The 19,213-nt window shown below is 32.7% G+C and overlaps 1 protein-coding gene across 1 annotated transcript in view; it reads left to right on the top strand.

Annotated features, from left to right (window-relative positions):
• The first annotated feature begins 2,005 nt into the window (after nt 1-2,005).
• LOC115882866 overlaps nt 2,006-19,213 on the top strand; it is a 62,758-nt gene continuing 45,550 nt past the window's right edge. The window contains 4 exon segments of the mRNA XM_030901113.1: nt 2,006-2,042; nt 2,045-2,071; nt 2,074-2,127; nt 5,436-5,558. Of these exon segments, the coding sequence (XP_030756973.1) occupies nt 2,006-2,042; nt 2,045-2,071; nt 2,074-2,127; nt 5,436-5,558 (241 nt within the window).

Here is a 19,213-nt window from a genome sequence, read left to right as displayed (position 1 = left end):
ATATAACCTAAAGGCCTAAACGTCAAATTTAGTGATTGCCACAGCCACTGTACCATAAAGAAGACATGTGGCTATCTATGTCAAAAATTAAATTGTTCGAATGTCATATAATAATGGCCGCAGCTGTCATGGAATTGAGCGATTAAAAAATTATCATAAATCATTTTTTTTCAAATGGAAATCAACTTTTTTTATTTCACTCGTGAAAAGGTTTTCGTTACTTTCATTTTTAAAATTTGTTACTTTTTGACATACATGTTCCTGTACCTAAAATAAATCGTTTTTAAGTTATTTAAGATTTAGCTTTAAAGCGTATATTTTTTTTGATTTTAACCAGTAGTCTCTATGACAGTATATCGATCATCATTTCCAAGCTAACTTTGCGCTGTTTTTTTTCGATCGTACGGTATATTATTAAAATATCAACTATTAGATATCACTAAAGAACGTGTTTAACGTGAAAGTTTAAGAAATATATAAATACACTTTTTAAACTTTTAAGCAGGCAGTAGTTATAATATAGGAAATTCAAATAATTCATTTTCTGACAGATGGAAATAAATTGTCTGACTGTTTGACACTTAATGTCAAAGGAAGCTAGATAAAATCAAGAAAAATATACATTTTCAAACTAAATCTTAAATGACTTAAAAACGATTTATTTTAAGTATAGGAATATGTCTAGTTAAGACGTAACGAACTGGAAAACCTTTTCACTAGTGAAATAAAAAAGTGGGTTTCCATTTGAAAAAAAACTATTTATGATAATTTCTTAATCGCTCAATTCCATTGCAGCTACCGTTACCTATACCATTATTATATGACATTTGAATAATTTAATTTTTGAACTAGATAGCCACATGTCTTTTCTTTATGTCACAGGGGCTGTGATAATCACTAAATTTGACTTTTAGGCTGTACAAATTTTTTTGACAGGTAGTTTTTTTCGTTCAAAAATTTTAAATATTTTTTTCTTAAAAATGCTTACAGGGAAATACCGCGACAAAATATCGCGATTTTGTAAGTCCTCCAAGATCCGAGGAGCCCCTTCGCTGTCTCAGGCCCGTGGCTCCCGTTATACTAAAGACTTCACTGCTCATCATCAGTAATGAAGCTAGAACACAAGTTATGGTATGCATTGGTTGTAATTTAAAATGTTTATTCAGTAAAAATAAATAATGAAACCATTGAAAAATAACTTAAAAGCTAAAATAAATAAATTCAGTCTCAAAATATATAAAAAATAATAATTATTCGATATTTTAAACAAGGAAATTTATCCCTTCATTTAATTTTCTAAATAGAAAATGCCATTGACAATTACTGGAACCTGATAATTGATAATTAGGTAAATATCTGCTTCCATTTATACTGTTTATAGTTGGCGTATAGTACGTATGGTTTGCATACACCACCTACAATCTGCTTTATAACTACTGAACATATTGGCCTTATTTGCCAGTTCAATAAAAAATGACTTATTAAGATTCGGAGGCCCCCTAAAAGACGGGGCCCGGGGCGAGCCACCCCTTCCGCCCCCCCCCCTTAGTCCGCCACTGGCTGTACCCCCCGGGACACTTTAACAATACGGACGTAGGAACACCCCATCAATACATTTATTAAAAAAAGGCCATTTAATAGCCGGTTCAATGAGAGGACCCATGATAGTGACAGTTATGTCTGTTATTTTAATTCATACGTAAATTATATTTTCTGTCAAATTCTTTCCTGGCTCTTCGGACAGAGAAATTAAGACTTTGTTCAGATTATTCTTTGATTGCTTTGTACAAAATAAATGTAAAACAAAGTTCAAAAATATATTTAGTTCATCAAAATTAACATTTTCGTTATCGATTGGTAAAATCCCGGAACAAAATACCGAACCACTCTGTATATTTTAAATTCTGCTTAGAATAATATTAATATTTTATAATACTAGTTTTTTTCTGTTCCGATATCTATCTACATCTTTATTATTTTTTTATCAACTATTGTTTTTTACGTAATGTTACAGGTGTGGGACGAGGCCAAAAGACTCCGCTGCAGTGGTTCAACGATTATGAAAAAACCGCGTCAAGCCACCCATGGTCATCGCTGACCTTGATGTCATTCAACTGGATTTCAGAGGTAATAATCTTTTGATCGATTCACATCATCGGATTGCTAGCTCTTTATTAGAATGATTTATTTCAAGTAAATATTTAGAGCAATCAATCGGCTGTTTGACACAACGCGTTTTATATTAGATCAATTTTGCTTGAAATAAGCCCGTGCATTTCGCCACTGAAAGGGAAATCTACAAAAGTAAAGAAGTTATTTTTGTAAATACTACTGTCTAAATTCAAATGGAAACTCAGAAAGTGGTAAAGAGGCGAAGCAATATTATTGCTGGCTGTATTTAGCTCGATAATTGGTGCTTAGTTTCTCAGGACTACAGGGTAATTTTAGATGGTTAGATATTCTCCATCTATTTTAATTCTTTGTTGGTCCAGTCCAGTTGACGGAAAGATTTCTTTTAGTATTGCTGTAGGTTTGGGGGATATCACGTCTCACACCATCGATGTCATTACTCATTTGCCAATGGGCGTGTTTCACTATATTTTGGAATTAGCATAATGGAATAAAGCGATTAATTCTAGAATTTCTGCTATCTCACTTTCGAAAAATTTGAAGTCGTTCTTATGAAAATAAATAAAAACAAAAAGCTCGAATAAAATCCCACTTTATTTTTAATACGTCACATGCTGAAAAGCGGCAACACGGCCGGGCCACCATGCTGACGCTGCTAACCGCCACCACCTCCACAGGCAATTCAACCTTTTCCAATATGGCGGAGATAGAGTGCTTTGTTGTCGCGTATTTTAAAACCTGTTTTATTTCCAAATAGACATTTTTCACACAAATGTCGGGTTAGATTACGTAATATTTCACTAATTTTTAATATACAGGAGTTTAAAGCTCTCCACATAAGTATGGAATTTTTTGTATTATTACTTTTATGAAAACATTAGTTACTTTTTATAAAAGGTCTGATTTCTCAGAAAATAAGTAGGTAGTGTACTAATTGTAAAATATTCAAACTTGAGGTAGCATATAGGGTGTTCAAAATCATCGGAAAAATAACCAGAAATATATGACAGAAAATAACAATATAAACTAAATATTCAATTGCAAACACTTACCTACCATAGTTTAGAATTTACTGCACGTTTGATATATACTATTATGGACAATATAGGAAGTTACTTGTCTTAGTAAAGCCTTGGTAAATACTCTTGGTGTAAACTACACTGGCTTGGGTTAAATATGGAATATTTTTCCTATGTTTTTGCAGCACATTACACAAATGAGAATAAATTTAAACTATAATAATAGGTGAGGATAACTAAAAAAAATATAATATGTTTCAAGATTTTATATAGAAAAAAACTAAATACCTTTTTATAAAAAAAAAAATATTGGATATTCTGAACAAGATGGTTAATAATACATTCTGACATGTGAGGGTCTATTGTGACCTGAAAAAGACTTACATCAGGCCATTTATATTTCAAATGTGAATGTTGTCAATATCTTGTGAGGTAAAGTGTAAGCAGTAGCCACAACTACATCCTCACTAGGGTAACAGGAGCTTTGGCCTTTGGCGTTTGGCCTTTTGGAGCATATTTAACGTACTTCTTACCGAACTACTAGTAGAATTGAAGTATCTCTTTTTAATAGCTGTCAATCATTTTTTACGAAGCTCGTCATTTTTGGGGAATAAAAAAGCAGAAACCTTGGGACCCCCTCTATAATTCTCGTGACAATTTGGAACAGAGCATGTAAAAGGTATGCTACAATAAAATGCTGATGATTCAAATCCATATTTATTTAGAACAATTTATTAATGAACACAATTAAGTATGTAATTAATTAGTATTTGGGCGGAAATACTGGTGGTATATTTTATTAATGGTATACTCTTTTATAAAGATATAAATAGTTTTCTTTTTGCATACAAATGAGCTAGTAATATTATCGTTTTTCTAAAAACGATAATATTACTAGCCTGAACATTTTGTACATTTGTTGATTTAAAAACAATATAAAATGTCAATATTCCATGGGTATATTGATAAATAAGGTCTAAATTATGAGAAAATGCATTTTCTACGAAAACTTGAAGGGATAGGTAAAAAGTGATATAATACAATTTGATAGACAATTAAATTGTGCATCTGACTCTCATGAAATATACAGGGTGTTCCATTTAAATTAAACAAGTTATTGCCATTTAAAGCTAGTAATTATTTAAAATAAATTTTTAGACACTCTCTATAAGGTAGTATAATGTTTATTATTGCAACACAATAACTGATCAATAAATAAACTTCAGTAAATATTTAGTATTAAAAACTTTGATACCCTCGGAGAAATGCAGCCTTAAAATTTATACTGCAATTTCACAAAATTGAAAATATTTCAAAAACGGTAAGGTTTAAGTGTAATAAACCTTAATCAAATTTACCTTTATTTTAATCGTAGAAACTAAAAATGCAATAATATACAGGGTGTTCCATTTAAAAAAATACAATTTTGATATTTTTTATTTATTTGGGACACTATGTATCTTGTAAAAATATTTTTAAATTGTGGCTCTAATAGTCCTTCAACGAACCCAAAACTTACAATTTGTAAAAATCTAATCGTTTAGCTGCAATGCTCCGTGTCGTATGTGGTGAACAACCCTGTATACAGGGTGGCCCATTAGTGCGAGGTAGTCCAATATCGTCTTTGTTGTCGAAGATATGAAAAAAAGTTTTATACAGATGTTGCATAGTTTATAAAAAATATTTTTAGTATATATAGACATATACTGAAAATATTTTGTTGTATACAGGGTGTTACAAAAAAAGTTATTAAGTTTTTTTTAATTGAACTCCTCATTTTTCTGTAGATAATTCTATTCAGCATAAAATTTTGCATGTAGTACACTATTTTTATTTGAAGCGCTATGCAATTTTGCCATTTTATTTCTTATTTTACTAAAACTTTGGTTGACAACACTATATCCAAAAAGTGATTGAAAACTGTAGTAATAGAATAAAAAAAGAACATTTTTTTGTATTCAAAGTGTTCTTAAATTTTTAGCGGTTTTGCAGATATTCGCTGGAGTATATTACATAAATATTGGGTTTTTAACGGTAAAATTCTAGACAAAAATCATATTAGTCACTTTAAATATAAAAAAATGTTCACTTAATAACTCTAAATAATATACAGGGTGTGGCATTTAAAAAAATTGAGATATTGCATTTTGAATGTTGCGATATTGGCTACACCATATAAATTACGCTGTATAAGATAATGTAAATTTTTCTTCGCGGGTTTATTCTGTTCGATAACTGTGCGGGTTCTGTATGATAATATCTAATATTTTTTTTTTTCTATTTCAGGTGATAATGTAGACTGCTGGATGGAGATCCAACATGGGAAAGGTCCATGGGCACCCCCTGTGAGTGGCATTGTACCATTAGGATCAACATTAACTTTAGTTGTCGCCATCAACGATTACAGAGGTAAAAGATTTCAAAACTATATATATTAAAATTAATATTATCTTATTTTACTAATATTTTATATGGTGCTATACCAACATTAATTGAAAGTTTAGTGTATGTAACATGTATTATTTTTCTTTGAATGTAGTAAACAATGATTTAATAGTGATATCGTTGGCTGAAGAAATAAGAAGATGCGCAACCTTATGGGCGATTTCGTGGCACAAAACCTGTCCGAGATGTAGCTGGTGTTACCATCAGCCTGTCCGAGATTTAGTTTAGCTGGTTGAGATCTGCGCCGCTGTGCGCTGATCGTCGTTTACAGCGCAGCGGATAAAGAATACTGTACCGTAGTTCTGCTTTTAGTCAACAGAGTGAGTGGTTGCCGGAGACAGTGTTGCCAGAACTACTGATCAATCCGTAGATTTACGGATTTTCGTTACAGTACGTTAATAATACGGATTTAATATAATATTATATGATTAAATAAAGAACGGCGTCAGAGTTTACTTGGAAATGAAGATCACTGTTATTTTATATGCAAACATATAGTATTATGGTAAATGTCATATCCAAGTCAACGAAACGACTTTTTTTGATCATACGAATTATTCAGTACCTGTAAAAGAATTTTTATTTTTGTTGTTTATTCTATGTTTGACACGAATAAATTTTCAATACATAAATGCGGATTTTTCATCCAGAAATATTTTCGTCAAATCTATTACAGATATTACATATAATATGGCAACACTGTCAACACACACAGGGACCAATTACTTCTGTTCGCGACAGACGGAACTACGGCTCTAAGAGCGCGACAGCTGGAGCGAAGTTACGTCGCCGCCGAGGTCGAGGTCGAGCGTCCATAATTAGTTACAGCAGTTACCAGTTACTTCTGTTCGCGATAGGCGGAACTACGGCTCTAGGAGCGCCAAGGCTGGAGCGAACACGCGCGACGCCGACGCTACTTACATACCAGTGCCAGTTACTACTGTTGGCGACCAACAAAATCGCGACGGCTGGAGCTAAACACGTCGCTATGCAGTTACTACGGTTTAAACTAACTTCAAGAGCGATTATAAATAATTTTTTTGCAAATTATAAATAATATATAATATTGTCGTCATTTTGATCGTCGTTCTTCAGTAACAGGTTCATGATTCGTTGTGGAGTGCGACACGACGTTACAAAAAAATACAGCTCCAAAATCGCGTTACTCAAATACCGACATATCACTAAGTTAAGACGGAAAACCGTCTAGAGAGCTGAAGGGATAATCAAGTTTTAGAATAAAACTGTCATTTTAAATAAATTTACAAAAAAAATTAATAGAAATAGATATATTACAGCTTTTTTCGATGTATTTATCTTATCCGATAGTAAAGCAGCAATAAAAGCGATCAACTGCCTAGAGGAGCTAAACAAATTAAGCAAAGATAATAAAATCCTCTCCTAGTCCCATCCCACTCTAGGTGCCAGTCCATCAAGGAATAGAAGGCAATGAAAAAGCAAACAGTCTAGCTAGAAAAGGACCGAATAAACCTCCACTAAATGGACCAGAACCGTTCTGCTTCCCAAGTGGAAACCATCTTAAAGCGGAACTCAAGTTTCTGGAAGACTCCATCCGTAACCTGGAATGGGAATCCTCCATCGATCTAAGACACTCGGAAACATTTCTCAGAACTTACAACCGAGAACAATCAACGTGAAATATCGAACAAAACATGCGATAAAAATCAGCTTTATGTTGAGAGAAAGCTTTCTAAATTAAAATAATCTTAAAAAACGACCACCTAGTAAATATAAACACTAAACACCCAGTAAGACATAAAATCCGCAAATTTTTAATTAAAAAACGCAAATTCTTGTTTTTGTAAGTAAAAAAGGCTCATTAAAAGTGCTTAAATTATATATTCTACTGTCTTCTAGCCGCAGACGTGTTGTTGTCGGTACCAGTCTGAAGAATCGATATTCTAAAGTACCACACTAAATAATGTTGTTATGGTAATGTGGCCGGCGTATTAGATTTTACAACTATTTAAGTATAACGGCATCTTCGGCTTGTACGACTAACGATATACATATACACACAGACGCTACATAATAAATAACCTATTAACGCACAGAGTGGCCTGAAAAATAGCGCTGATTTCGTTGCCGAATTTCAGTATTTATTTTTATATGGTTATAGTAGATATGGTTTTTATTGTAATGTCTCTTCTTTAAATTTACTTTTTACTAAGTTAATAAATAAATAATAATTAAAAAATTTAAAATCAGCTATTAAATTGAAGGATTTGAAGGATATATATATTTTTATGAATGCTTTTTAAAAACTTAGAAAAATAGAGTTAATATAAAACCGTATACTATTCTAGCTTTATAATTTTATACGGTTTTTTTATTTTTAGTAAAAAAGGATAATTCTCTACATCTATATCTCTGACCACTACTAACTGCTACCACAGATTATACAGATTATAATCTTTGTTTTTTCTTTATTGTTTTTCGTGGTTCCAATTTTCGGTATAGGGCACTAGTTAGGTGACTAGTTTGCGCACATAGCACGCCCACTTATGGCCTCTAAAATTGTGCACAGCGCCTGACCGGCACAGTTATTAGAGAGATATCGGAAAACCGAATAGCGTCATCCAGTATTTACGCGTACCTTATCATGGTTACGATATGCGCGAGTCAATTTTTAACGCAACACCCGCTAATAACGTTACCGCCTGACGTAATTTGCGGATCAATTACACCAAGCGCTCTTTCTAAATAACTTCTGATAACGTTTAAAAATTGCTTAAATGGGCATGTGCGGGTATTTGACAACCGGAGCCGGCCGGCGAGATCTTTTATTTTAGGTTATGTTTGAATTGTTTTGAATCATTGCTTTAGTTTTATTAGGTAATTTGATATTTAAGTAGCTGGGATTATTTTTAATTAAATAAATATGGCCCAAAATATGGATTCCACCTCTTCCAATACTAAAGAACCTATAAAGAGTCTTAGGTTTACAGCAGATGACGACTTAGCCCTTCTAAGAGAATTTGTTGCTTATTGCCCTAAACCCACTGGCAGACTTTGAACAATAAAGCACTGGAAATAAGCACTTTAGCCCTTTAGTTTTAAAATACCTAGTAAACAAAATAATTTCAAAGTTTTAAATTCAAAGTTAGGTTAAGTTTAAACAGCGGACGCGACGCGATCAGAATTCTTTCCGATCCGATAACTATAAATGATGAGAGTTAATACCACCTCACATAAAGGAAATAACACCTGGCCTTATTAACGTCCATGCACGCTATTCGGTTTAGCGATATCTCTCTATTACGCTGTTTATTGTTATTTTACGCGAGTTTATTTTTGCGCACAGAAATTTGACTCGTTTGCACATCGTCATAAAAAACAATTTTCGTACCACGAATTAGGGACAAGATTTTTATCTGTATACTTATAGGATACCTAATCTGTGCTGCTACTAACCAACAATTTGTGTTGTATAGCCTGTGGTCTGTTTTTTATTTAAATGTTTTATTCATTATTCATGTTGGGGATTTATTAATATGTATTTCTTTTGCATAATCAAAATTGTCACTTTAAATGTTACATAACCAAATTGTCACTCTAAATCGCTGTCTTTTTTATACAGATGTCATTTGTCTTCTCATTATTCACTTCATTATTCTCAGAATGTTGTTAACAAAAGTTTCATATTAAAATAAAGTTTTAATCAATCACAATTGTTTATCTCCATCATTTACCGGATTAATAATACAGAAATTACAGTTCATTTACAAACAATTCATTATTTATAGTGATTTACAGTAATTTTATTAAATTATAGGAATATTCTCGTTGATTATTGGTTTGAAATAAATATGACTGTGTCCTCCAATTAAAATGCGAATTACTAACTCTAAATCTAATTCTGAGCCGGAAAATGAGCTAGATGCTTTATCTTAAGGCTGACTCTCCTCTCTCCTACATGCTGGTATTGCGAAGTGGCAGACTCGGCTAACCAACATTCTTTGAGCGCCACGCAATAAGATATACGGGAAAACTCAATAGCAGTATGTGGTATGAAGATCGCTAATTGTTGATTTTCCTAGCGACATTCCTGAACAAAAGCTGGTGACTCACGCAGCTTTGGCAAGCGAAGAATATCAGTTTGATTTCTGTCGATATTCGTCTCTACTAAAATACCAAAGAGTTATAGCTTTATGCTATCGATTTTTCTGGCGCCTCAAGTCAAAGTGTGTCATCTCTGGTCCAATTCAACCTGAAGAACTTGAAAATGCGTTTATAGGTCTTCTAAGAATAGCCCAAGGGCAGTCTTTTCCTAAAGAACTTAATACTTTATTAAAAGGAAAAAATGTGTCAAATTCTGCTAATATTTTATGTTTAAATCCATATGTAGATGAAGTTGGTATACTCAGAGTAGGAGGACGAAAACAAAAGGCAAACCGAAACATCCGATCATTCTGCATAATAAACACCCTTTAACCAAATTAATTCTTAGACACGAACATTTAAAATTATTACATTGTGGTCAACAGCAGTTATTATATTCAATTAGACAAAGATTTTGGCCTATTGCAGGTCGTAGTATCTGTAGAACCATAGTAAGAAGTTGCGTAGTGTGTTTCAGGGTAAAACCAGTAGCACAATTTTATCAAATGGGAAATTTGCCGGAATGTCGTGTTACATCGTTTCAACCTGTTTTTGCCTATACTGGCATTGATTATGCTGGGCCAATATCTATACGAGATCGCAAAACGCGAAATCCAAAAATGTTAAAATCTTATATCGCAATATTTATCTGTATGAGCACTAAATGTGTACATTTAGATGTCGTTACCGACATGACAACATCTTTTATTGCTGCACTAAAACGGTTTATTGCAAGGCGAGGTAAGCGAGGACACATTTACTCAGACAATGGTACTAATTTTGTCGGGGCTAACGCCATACTTTTTAACAAATTAAAATCCAGTACTGATGAAATATCCTCAACTTTGTTAGCTGAAGGGATATCTTGGCATTTTAATCCGCCTATAGCGCCTAATTTTGGAGGTTTGTGGGAAGCTGGGGTCAAGAGCATCAAATACCATCTGAAACGCGTTATAGGTGATTCGGCTCTTACTTATGAAGACCTTTGCACAGTATTAGTTCAAATTGAAGGGGTTCTCTCTCATCGGACCCTCAAGATCCTACGCCGCTGGACTGAGTCCAGGTCACTTCTTGGTGGGAAGACCATTAACAGCACTTCCAGAAGCAGACCATACTTCAATCCCGGAAGCACGACTTAAAAAGTACGAACATCTACAAGCCATGGTCCAACATTCCTGGAAGCGATGGAATATAGAGTACATCTCCGAGTTGCAGTCCCGTCTAAAATGGAAAAAGTCGTCCTCAGACCTACTAAAAATTGGCAGTTTAGTAGTCATTAAGGAGGAAAATGTTCCAGTGAATAGATGGAAAACTGGGAGAATCATCCAGCTCCACCCTGGTCCAGACGGCGTAATCCGTGTGGTTAATGTGCGATGTGCCGATGGTGCGGTGTACAAACGTGCTATCACTAAACTGTGTGTTTTGCCTTCTCAATGACTTATTTTTATTTTAGTTTATTTTATTTTTTTTGTATATATTATTCAGTAATATTTTTTTGTTTGTTGAAATATGTTATTTCAAGGCGGGCGGCATGTTAGCCCGTATGTAAAATGTAAATCAATGTATTTTTAAGTTTGGTTTATTCCATGAATTCATGTCCGTTCGAATAGAAATTAGCAACGGCGCTTACCAATACCTAAACCGTCCGAGGTGCGAGACGGGTAAAAATTACTTTTCACTTTGCTTTTGTTCCTTGGTGCAACCAGAACGTTTTTATTTGCTGTTCACTTAAATTTAGTATTATTCTTTGAATTAATATAGTTGTTATATTATACAAGTGCAGTTCATTTATTTATACATTCCACATATATCAATGCATCAATATACCTTTATAATTTTATGTTTTTTTTTACTTTTTATATGTAGTGGAACACCACCACCCAAAATACACACTTTTATGCAAATGCCTAATAATGTTAACGCTTAAATTTAAACCTTAGAATTAAAAAGCTATAGGATGGGGCAACTGGGTCACTCTGCCAAACTGTAGCTATGCCCATGGGTATAACTACGAAGATATAATATATTAATTTTAAAGCATTCGTGGAACACCCTGTACATTCTCAGACGTCCTACGTAACTAAAACAAACAGATTGTAAATATGTGCCGGTCATTGCCCCAGTGAAAATTCCCATAGACGTGCGTTTCGGTATTTAGCACAGGCGGATCGTCTCTTACGCGGTAATGGACGACGATTTAACTCAGGTAGAAGGCTTTTAAATAAACAACAAACCTGATAATAATAACATCTTTACCACAATCTTTTCATTTTTGTCAATTTCACCAATGTCACCACAAAATATTTTTATCGAACTTTTTATTTCTTAGTTTTTGCACTTTCTATGTTTTGTTATCATTTTTGTTTCTCTATTTTCTATCTTCTTATTTCTCTTTTTCTAAACTTTTTGTGTCTCATTCCCACCCTCCGAGAGCAGATGTACTAAGAAAAATAAGCCTGCATTATTAAAATATCACTTATTTCTCCTGTATTATAAATAAGTATTTTTCACTTCTTGTTTCTTCTTCTTCTTCTTCTTCTTTGTGCCCTGTTTAGTTCCACAGTTTCCTCTAGTCTAAAAACAACTTCTTGCAGGGTTGACCTTAACTGTCTTGCACCAACGTTTAGGTGGTGTCCAGTAGAGTCTTGCCATAGGGGTACGTTGTTGCACGGGTAATATAGCCCATTGTCGGGGCCCATTCTATTGACATACTGGACATTCTCTTCTTCCCTGCCTTTATCCATCTGACAACGTCGTTTGTTTGGCACTTTTCTCTTATGTCTACATTTCTCTGTCTGTCCCTCAATGTGTATCCAGTTATCATTCTTAAGGTCTTCATTGCAGTAGTTCGTAGGATTCTTTTTATTACTGATGTTTCAGCTCTGGTTTCCGCACCATATGTCATCACTGATCGTATGCAGGTTTTGTATATTCTTGACTTACATTCTGTACTCAAATGTTTGTTTTTCCAATCTAGATGGAATTTAAGATGTCCTGATATTGCGGCAGCTTTATTGGCTTGTTTCCTTACTTCTTCTTCCAGGAATCCTGAGCTTGTAATTTTGCATCCGAGGTATTCGAATTACATTATCTGATCAATAGTTTTGTTTTTTATTACCAATTTGCACCGTAGAATAGGCTCCTTTGTAATGGTCATGCATTTGGTCTTATTTGTGGAAATTTGCATGTTAAGTTTTTCTGCCTGTCTGTTAAAAGCTTGTAGCATTCTTTGGAGGTCGTCCTCTGACTCTGCAATAAGTACTGCGTCATCGGCATAGCATAATATGTTAACTTTATGCATTCCAATTCGATATCCTAGTCCAGTATTCTTGACGGTTTTTATTACTTGATCCATGATTGTGTTGAATAACAGAGGGCTGAGGCAAATTTTTGAACTCTCGCCTTGGCGAATACCAGTTGTATTTCGAAGATGCTGCGTTAAGGTAAAGTTTGTTCTTATTTGGGTTGTTGTGTTTGTGTTTAAGTCCTTGATAAGTTCTGTGAGTTTTTTTCGAGACATTACTGCTTTCCAAGATGGTGATGATGTCTTTTAGTTGGACTCTATCAAAGGCCTTTGTTAAATCTATAAAACATAGATAGGCTGGAGAGTTATATTCTAAGGATTTTTCAACTAGTTGCTGAGTATGAATAGTGCATCGGTAGTTGATCGGTTTCTTCGGCCCCCTTGTTGTTCCTCGTTTATTGGCACTATTGAGGAGATTTTGTCCGCAATGATCTTAGTCAGAAGTTTTAGCGAGGTGCTCAGTAATGTTATTCCTTTTAAAAATGGGTATTGTTATACTTTGTTTCCATTCTTCTGGTATTTTCTTATGTTGTAATATAATGTTAAACATTTTTGTGTATTCCTCTATGATAGCCGTGCCTGCGTTTTTTATTAGCTCGTTTGGTATTTTATCTTGATTAGGAGATTTTCTATTTTTAAGTTACCTTATTGTCTCTTCTACCTGCTTGTAAGTGATTTGCGCATGATCTTCTATATTATCTCTTTGGCTTGTCTCTTGTGCTTCCATTGGTTCATCTATTTCTGCGTATAAGCACAAATTGTATAAGTCTCTGAAATATTTTTCCCACGTATCTTCTGCAATTGTTCTTAGTTGTATTGTTTCATTTGTTTCTCTTTCAAACCCCTCAACATCTTCCAAATACGTTTTTGTGCTCCGTACATATCCGCCTTCATTGCGCTACTAAATCGCTGCCAATATTCTTCTCTAATTTCTCGCACTCTATTATTAGTCCTGTTTCTTATTTCGGTATAGATATTTCGGTTCTCCGGTGTTGGAGATTTCTTATATTGTAAGTATTTTTCCTTCTTTTCCCTTGTAATATTTTTGATTTCTAATGTAAACCAAGGTTTAATGTTCGGTCTTCTATTATGTAATACAGTACGTGTTCCTAAAGCTTCTTTAGCACCTTTGCAGATGTTTTCTTTCAGTTTGTTCCAAGCTGTGTTAGGAGTATCAAACTGTGCTATGGGGTTAAGAGTGACATGTGTTTGGCATCTATTTGAATAAAGTTCTTTAGTGCTTTCGTGGTTGAGGGATTCTATATTGAATTTTTCAGTTTTTATCGATGGTTTTTTTTTGGATAGCGGCACACCTATTCGTATCTTTCCTAGCACAAGTTTGTGATCTGTTCCAATGTTGGCTGAGGATAAGACTCTTATGTCTATTATTTGTTGAGGTAAGAAACTTCGATTGGTGATATAATCGATTATTGATTTATTGTTTCTATTGTCATAGAAGGTGTATTTGTGTTGTTCTTTATGGGGAAAATATGTGTTGTTTATTCTCAGTTCGTTCTGTCCACAGAATTCGGTCAAAATTTCGCCATTTCTATTAGTTATATTCTCGTTATATTTTTGTTTTATTCCATCCACTACCTCGTTTCCAATTCTTGCGTTTAAATCCCCTAACAGAATTATCTTTTCATGTCTTGGTATTTTGTCTATCGCTGACTGTAGATTTTCTTCAGGTTTATTAATGTCGGGTGCGTACACTGATATAATGTGAATGGGTTGGTCAAACATAATCTTTACTCTCAGGATTCTGTCGCACACGTATTCTATGCTTTCTATATTCTGTTCATATTCATTTACCGCTACTCCAACGCCTGATGTTGCTCTTTGGTCTTTGGTACGCCTGGTATATTAAAATGTAGTTATTTAGTTTTGTTGTTCCTTTACCTTTCTTTTTTGTTTCGGAAAGTGCACATATGTCTATTTTATGTTCGTTGAGTTCGGGAATTAGTTCATGGTCTTTCGAATAAAGTGTTTTTATATTCCAGCATGCAATTCTTATTTGTTACTTCTTCATATAAAGTTTGTTCCTTGTCCCTTTTCGCGCGTGGGTCGTTATCTGTGAAATCATCCTGGTTCCGAGGCTGTATTACCGGTGCTTTGAGCATGTGAGTGTTTTACCTTAGGCAGGTTGCTAGCCTTACCTAAGAACCCTCCTCCTTTATCTGGGCTTGGGACCGGCAGTGACAACTGTGTTTCTATTCTGTCCTGATTAATTATTTAATTATGTAAATAGAGCCAAGAGCCAAGAGCTCCAAGATGTGTTTTCCTCACTTCACCGGTCTCTCTGTAATGTTGTCACAAATGACCAATGGTACTTGTGGTTGAGTTTACTGCGGCCCTTACACTCTTATATTTCCATCCGCCTTTATCATCCCTATGGCCCCTAACTGAGTTTTACTGTCATAATGATGTTTTTGCATTATTAATTACAACTACTCACAACTTTAAACACACAGATATCAAACTAATAAATAAATAAATAATCTTTATTTCAAAAGTATGTTAAAAATAGCATAAAACGAAACAGAGCCAAAAAAAACAAAAATAACTTAACCTAGTTTTATCATCATTTAAATCACAATCCTTTAAATTATACAGGGTTGTTCACCACATACGACACGGAGTATTGTAGCTAAACGATTAGATTTTTACAAATTGTAAGTTTTGGGTTCGTTGAAGGTCTATTAGAGCTACAATTTAAAAATATTTTTACAAGATACAGAGTGTCCCAAATAAGTAAAAAATATTATAGTTGTATTTTTTTAAATGAAACACCCTGTATATTATTCTATTTTTAGATTCTACGATTGAAATAAAGGTAAATTTGATTAAGGTTTATCACACTTAAACCTTACCGTTTTTGAAATATTTTCAATTTTATGAAATTGCAGCAAACATTTTAAGGTTCTATTTCTCCCAGGGTATCAAAGTTTTTAATACTAAATATTTACTAAAGATTATTTATTGATCAGATATTGTGTTGCAATAATAAAAAATTTACTATCTTATACAGAGTGTCCAAAAATTTATATTAAATAATTACTAGCTTTAAACGGCAATAACTTGATTAATTTAAATAGAACACCCTATATATTTTACATGAATCAGATGCACAATGTAATTGTCTATCAAATTGTATTAGACCATTTTTTACCCACCTCTTCAAGTTTTCGTAGAAAATGCATTTTCTTATAATTTAGACCTCATTTATCACTATACCCATGGAATATTGACATTTCAGATTTTTTATAGCATCACATTATGTACAAAAGGTACAGGTGGTAAATTTTGCAAGCCCATTGGCATACAAAAAAACTATTTAAATCATTGTAAAAGAGTATACCAATTAAATATACCACCATTATTTCCTACCAAAAACACCAAAAATTAGTTAATTACATACTTTTAAATTGTTTTAATTAATAAATTATTCTAAATAAATGTGGATTTGGCTCAGAAATCAATATAATAATTTAAAATAAGTTATGAAAATGAATGTCTCTGTTTTTATAAATAAGCATTCGTCAATAAATGAAATAAAATTTATAAGGTGTTACTTTTTACCACACTGTCTAATACACACACAAAATTCAGTTTTTTAGTATTTGGAGTAATTATTACTACAACGTAAAAAGTCAATTAATGTAGTTTGAATACTGGGATCATATTAATTGGTCCTCTTTAACAAAAACTATTTAAACAGTTTTTTTTATTTTTTAATTAAATAAGCGAACTATATCGACAATATTAGTATCTGTACCCTTTGAAAATTTGTTACATCTTTAAAAATAAGCTAAAATGTCAATATTCCATGGGTATAGTGATAAATGAGGTCTAAATTATAAGAAAATGCATTTTCTATGAAAACTTGAAGAGATGGGTAAAAAATGGAACAATACAATTTGATAGACAATTACATTGTGCATCTGATTCACGTAAAATATATAGGGTGTTTCATTTAAATTAAACAAGTTATTGCCGTTTACAGCTAGTAATTATTTAATATAAATTTTTGGACACTCTGTATAAGGTAGTAAAATTTTTATTATTGCAACACAATATCTGATCAATAAATAATCTTCAGTAAATATTTAGTATTAAAAACTTTGATACCCTTGGAGAAATAAAGCCTTAATTTTTTTACTGCAATTTCATAAAATTGAATATTCAAAACAGCTGGACTAAGTGTGATAAACAATCAAGTACAGCACTGACTGCCGACAGAATCTAAAAATAGAATAATATACAAGGTGTTCCATTTAAGCTCATCTAATATTTTTACTGTTGGACACTCTGTATCTTAACAAAAAATATTTTTAAATTAGCTCTAACTGCTAAACTTGACTAAACTTAAATTTAATAAAAATCTAATCGTTAACTATTCCGTGTGTCGTATGTGTCTTCTAATAAATCCAAATTTGTTAAAAATTTATATAAGTGATTATTAAAAGGCGCGTTATCTATTTGTTTCATATAATCAGGTAGGTTATTAAATATTACAGTTGGAACCATTGGTGTTACACAGCAAAATAAAACACCAATTGGTGTAAAACACTTTTACTTTTACACTGAACGTGCGTTTCGCTAACCATGTTAGCATCATCAGCAGATGATTAAAAACTAGTGTAAACCAGTGTAAAAGTAAAAGTGTTTTGTGGTGATTTAGTGTTTTATTTTGAGATTATTAAATAATTAACAACAAATAATATGGTCCTAACTCTGTTAATTTAAGCCTGTGGATTGGATAATTATTATCAGAATGCCTGGTGTTATATAATATCTGTGGCTTATCAATGTCAAATAGGTATTTATTTTTAAAGGAAAATAAAAGTGCACTCTTGAAGTAAAATAGCTGTCACTGTACCTATGTTATTCTCTTTAAATTTATTTCTACATGATTCGCTAATTTTCATGCCTAGCATAATGCGTAGGGCTCTTTTTTGAACTAGACATATTTTATGTAATTCATTCGTACCTTCCGTATATTACCATTCCATACCTGATAAGTTTTAAATCTAAATATTCTTCTATAGATCTGAACAATATGTAAAAAATGGGTATCTTCTGTAAGAATAAAATCAGACTCTTGTATATTGGTGCGCTTCATTTGAAAGAAAATAATTTTATTTTTAGTTTTGTTCAGAATAAGCTGATTTTTGTTAAATCAAATGTTTGCATTGTCTATAATTTCCTTATCTATAATATATCTATAACTTCCTATCTAACAACTCTGGCATATTTTTTGGTTTAATGAGGAGATTTCTATCATCAGCATATGCTACTATATTCCACAAAATTAATACTTTCTGTTATTTCTAATATATATCATTTATACCGGGTGGGTCTCAAAAGTGACTCACCCCCTATAACTTTTTTATTTTTTCAGATAAAAAATCGAGATTTGGTATGTTAGTATATGACATAAATTATGATTGATTGGCGTATTCAATTGTTTTCGGTCACTGCCGGTTTCACCGGCAATGACTACAACTTTTAAATAGCACCCTCTGTATTTTGTTACATTAGTCTATAGAAAATGGCACTCATATGTCAACTTTTGACATTTTCGCATATATGGTTTATTTGAAATTGCAACACGCGATTCATAACGACAATTTGACTCCAAATACCAAGTGTGTGGTATTAAATTATTCGTAAAAAATGCTTTTTCCAAATATGCTAATGAGCCATCCCCGTTCTATTTGAAAATATTGAGATATGATTAAAAGTACGATTCAGGCATCTTTTAACCGACCAGGATAAGACACTAAAAACATTAGACGATAAAATCTATTTTTCCAAGGCTCCTTGATTAAAAATTAGTATTTTTAGCACAGCCATGGCACTCTAGATTGAAATTTAAAATTCAATTTTGTTTTAAGCGAAAATGTCAAAAGTTGACATATGATATGTCATTCTATTCAGAGTGTGATTTTCTATCGAATAAAGTAAAAAAATACCGAGGGTGCTATTTAAAAATCAAAAGTTCTAGTCATTTTCGGTGAAACAGGAAGTGACCAAAAACAATTGAATACGTCAATAAATCCTAATTTATGTCATATACTAACATACCAAATCTCGATTTTTTATCTGAAAAAATAATAAAGTTATAGGGATGAGCCACATTTGAGACGCACCCCGTATATTTTTTTTTGAAAATTATTTCTTGGAATTATGT

The sequence above is a fragment of the Sitophilus oryzae genome, unplaced genomic scaffold (assembly GCF_002938485.1).
Source record: "Sitophilus oryzae breed Bouriz unplaced genomic scaffold, Soryzae_2.0 scaffold_179_pilon_pilon, whole genome shotgun sequence".
NCBI classification, from domain to species: domain Eukaryota; kingdom Metazoa; phylum Arthropoda; class Insecta; order Coleoptera; family Curculionidae; genus Sitophilus; species Sitophilus oryzae.
This window is presented reverse-complemented; position numbering and strand designations above follow the sequence as displayed.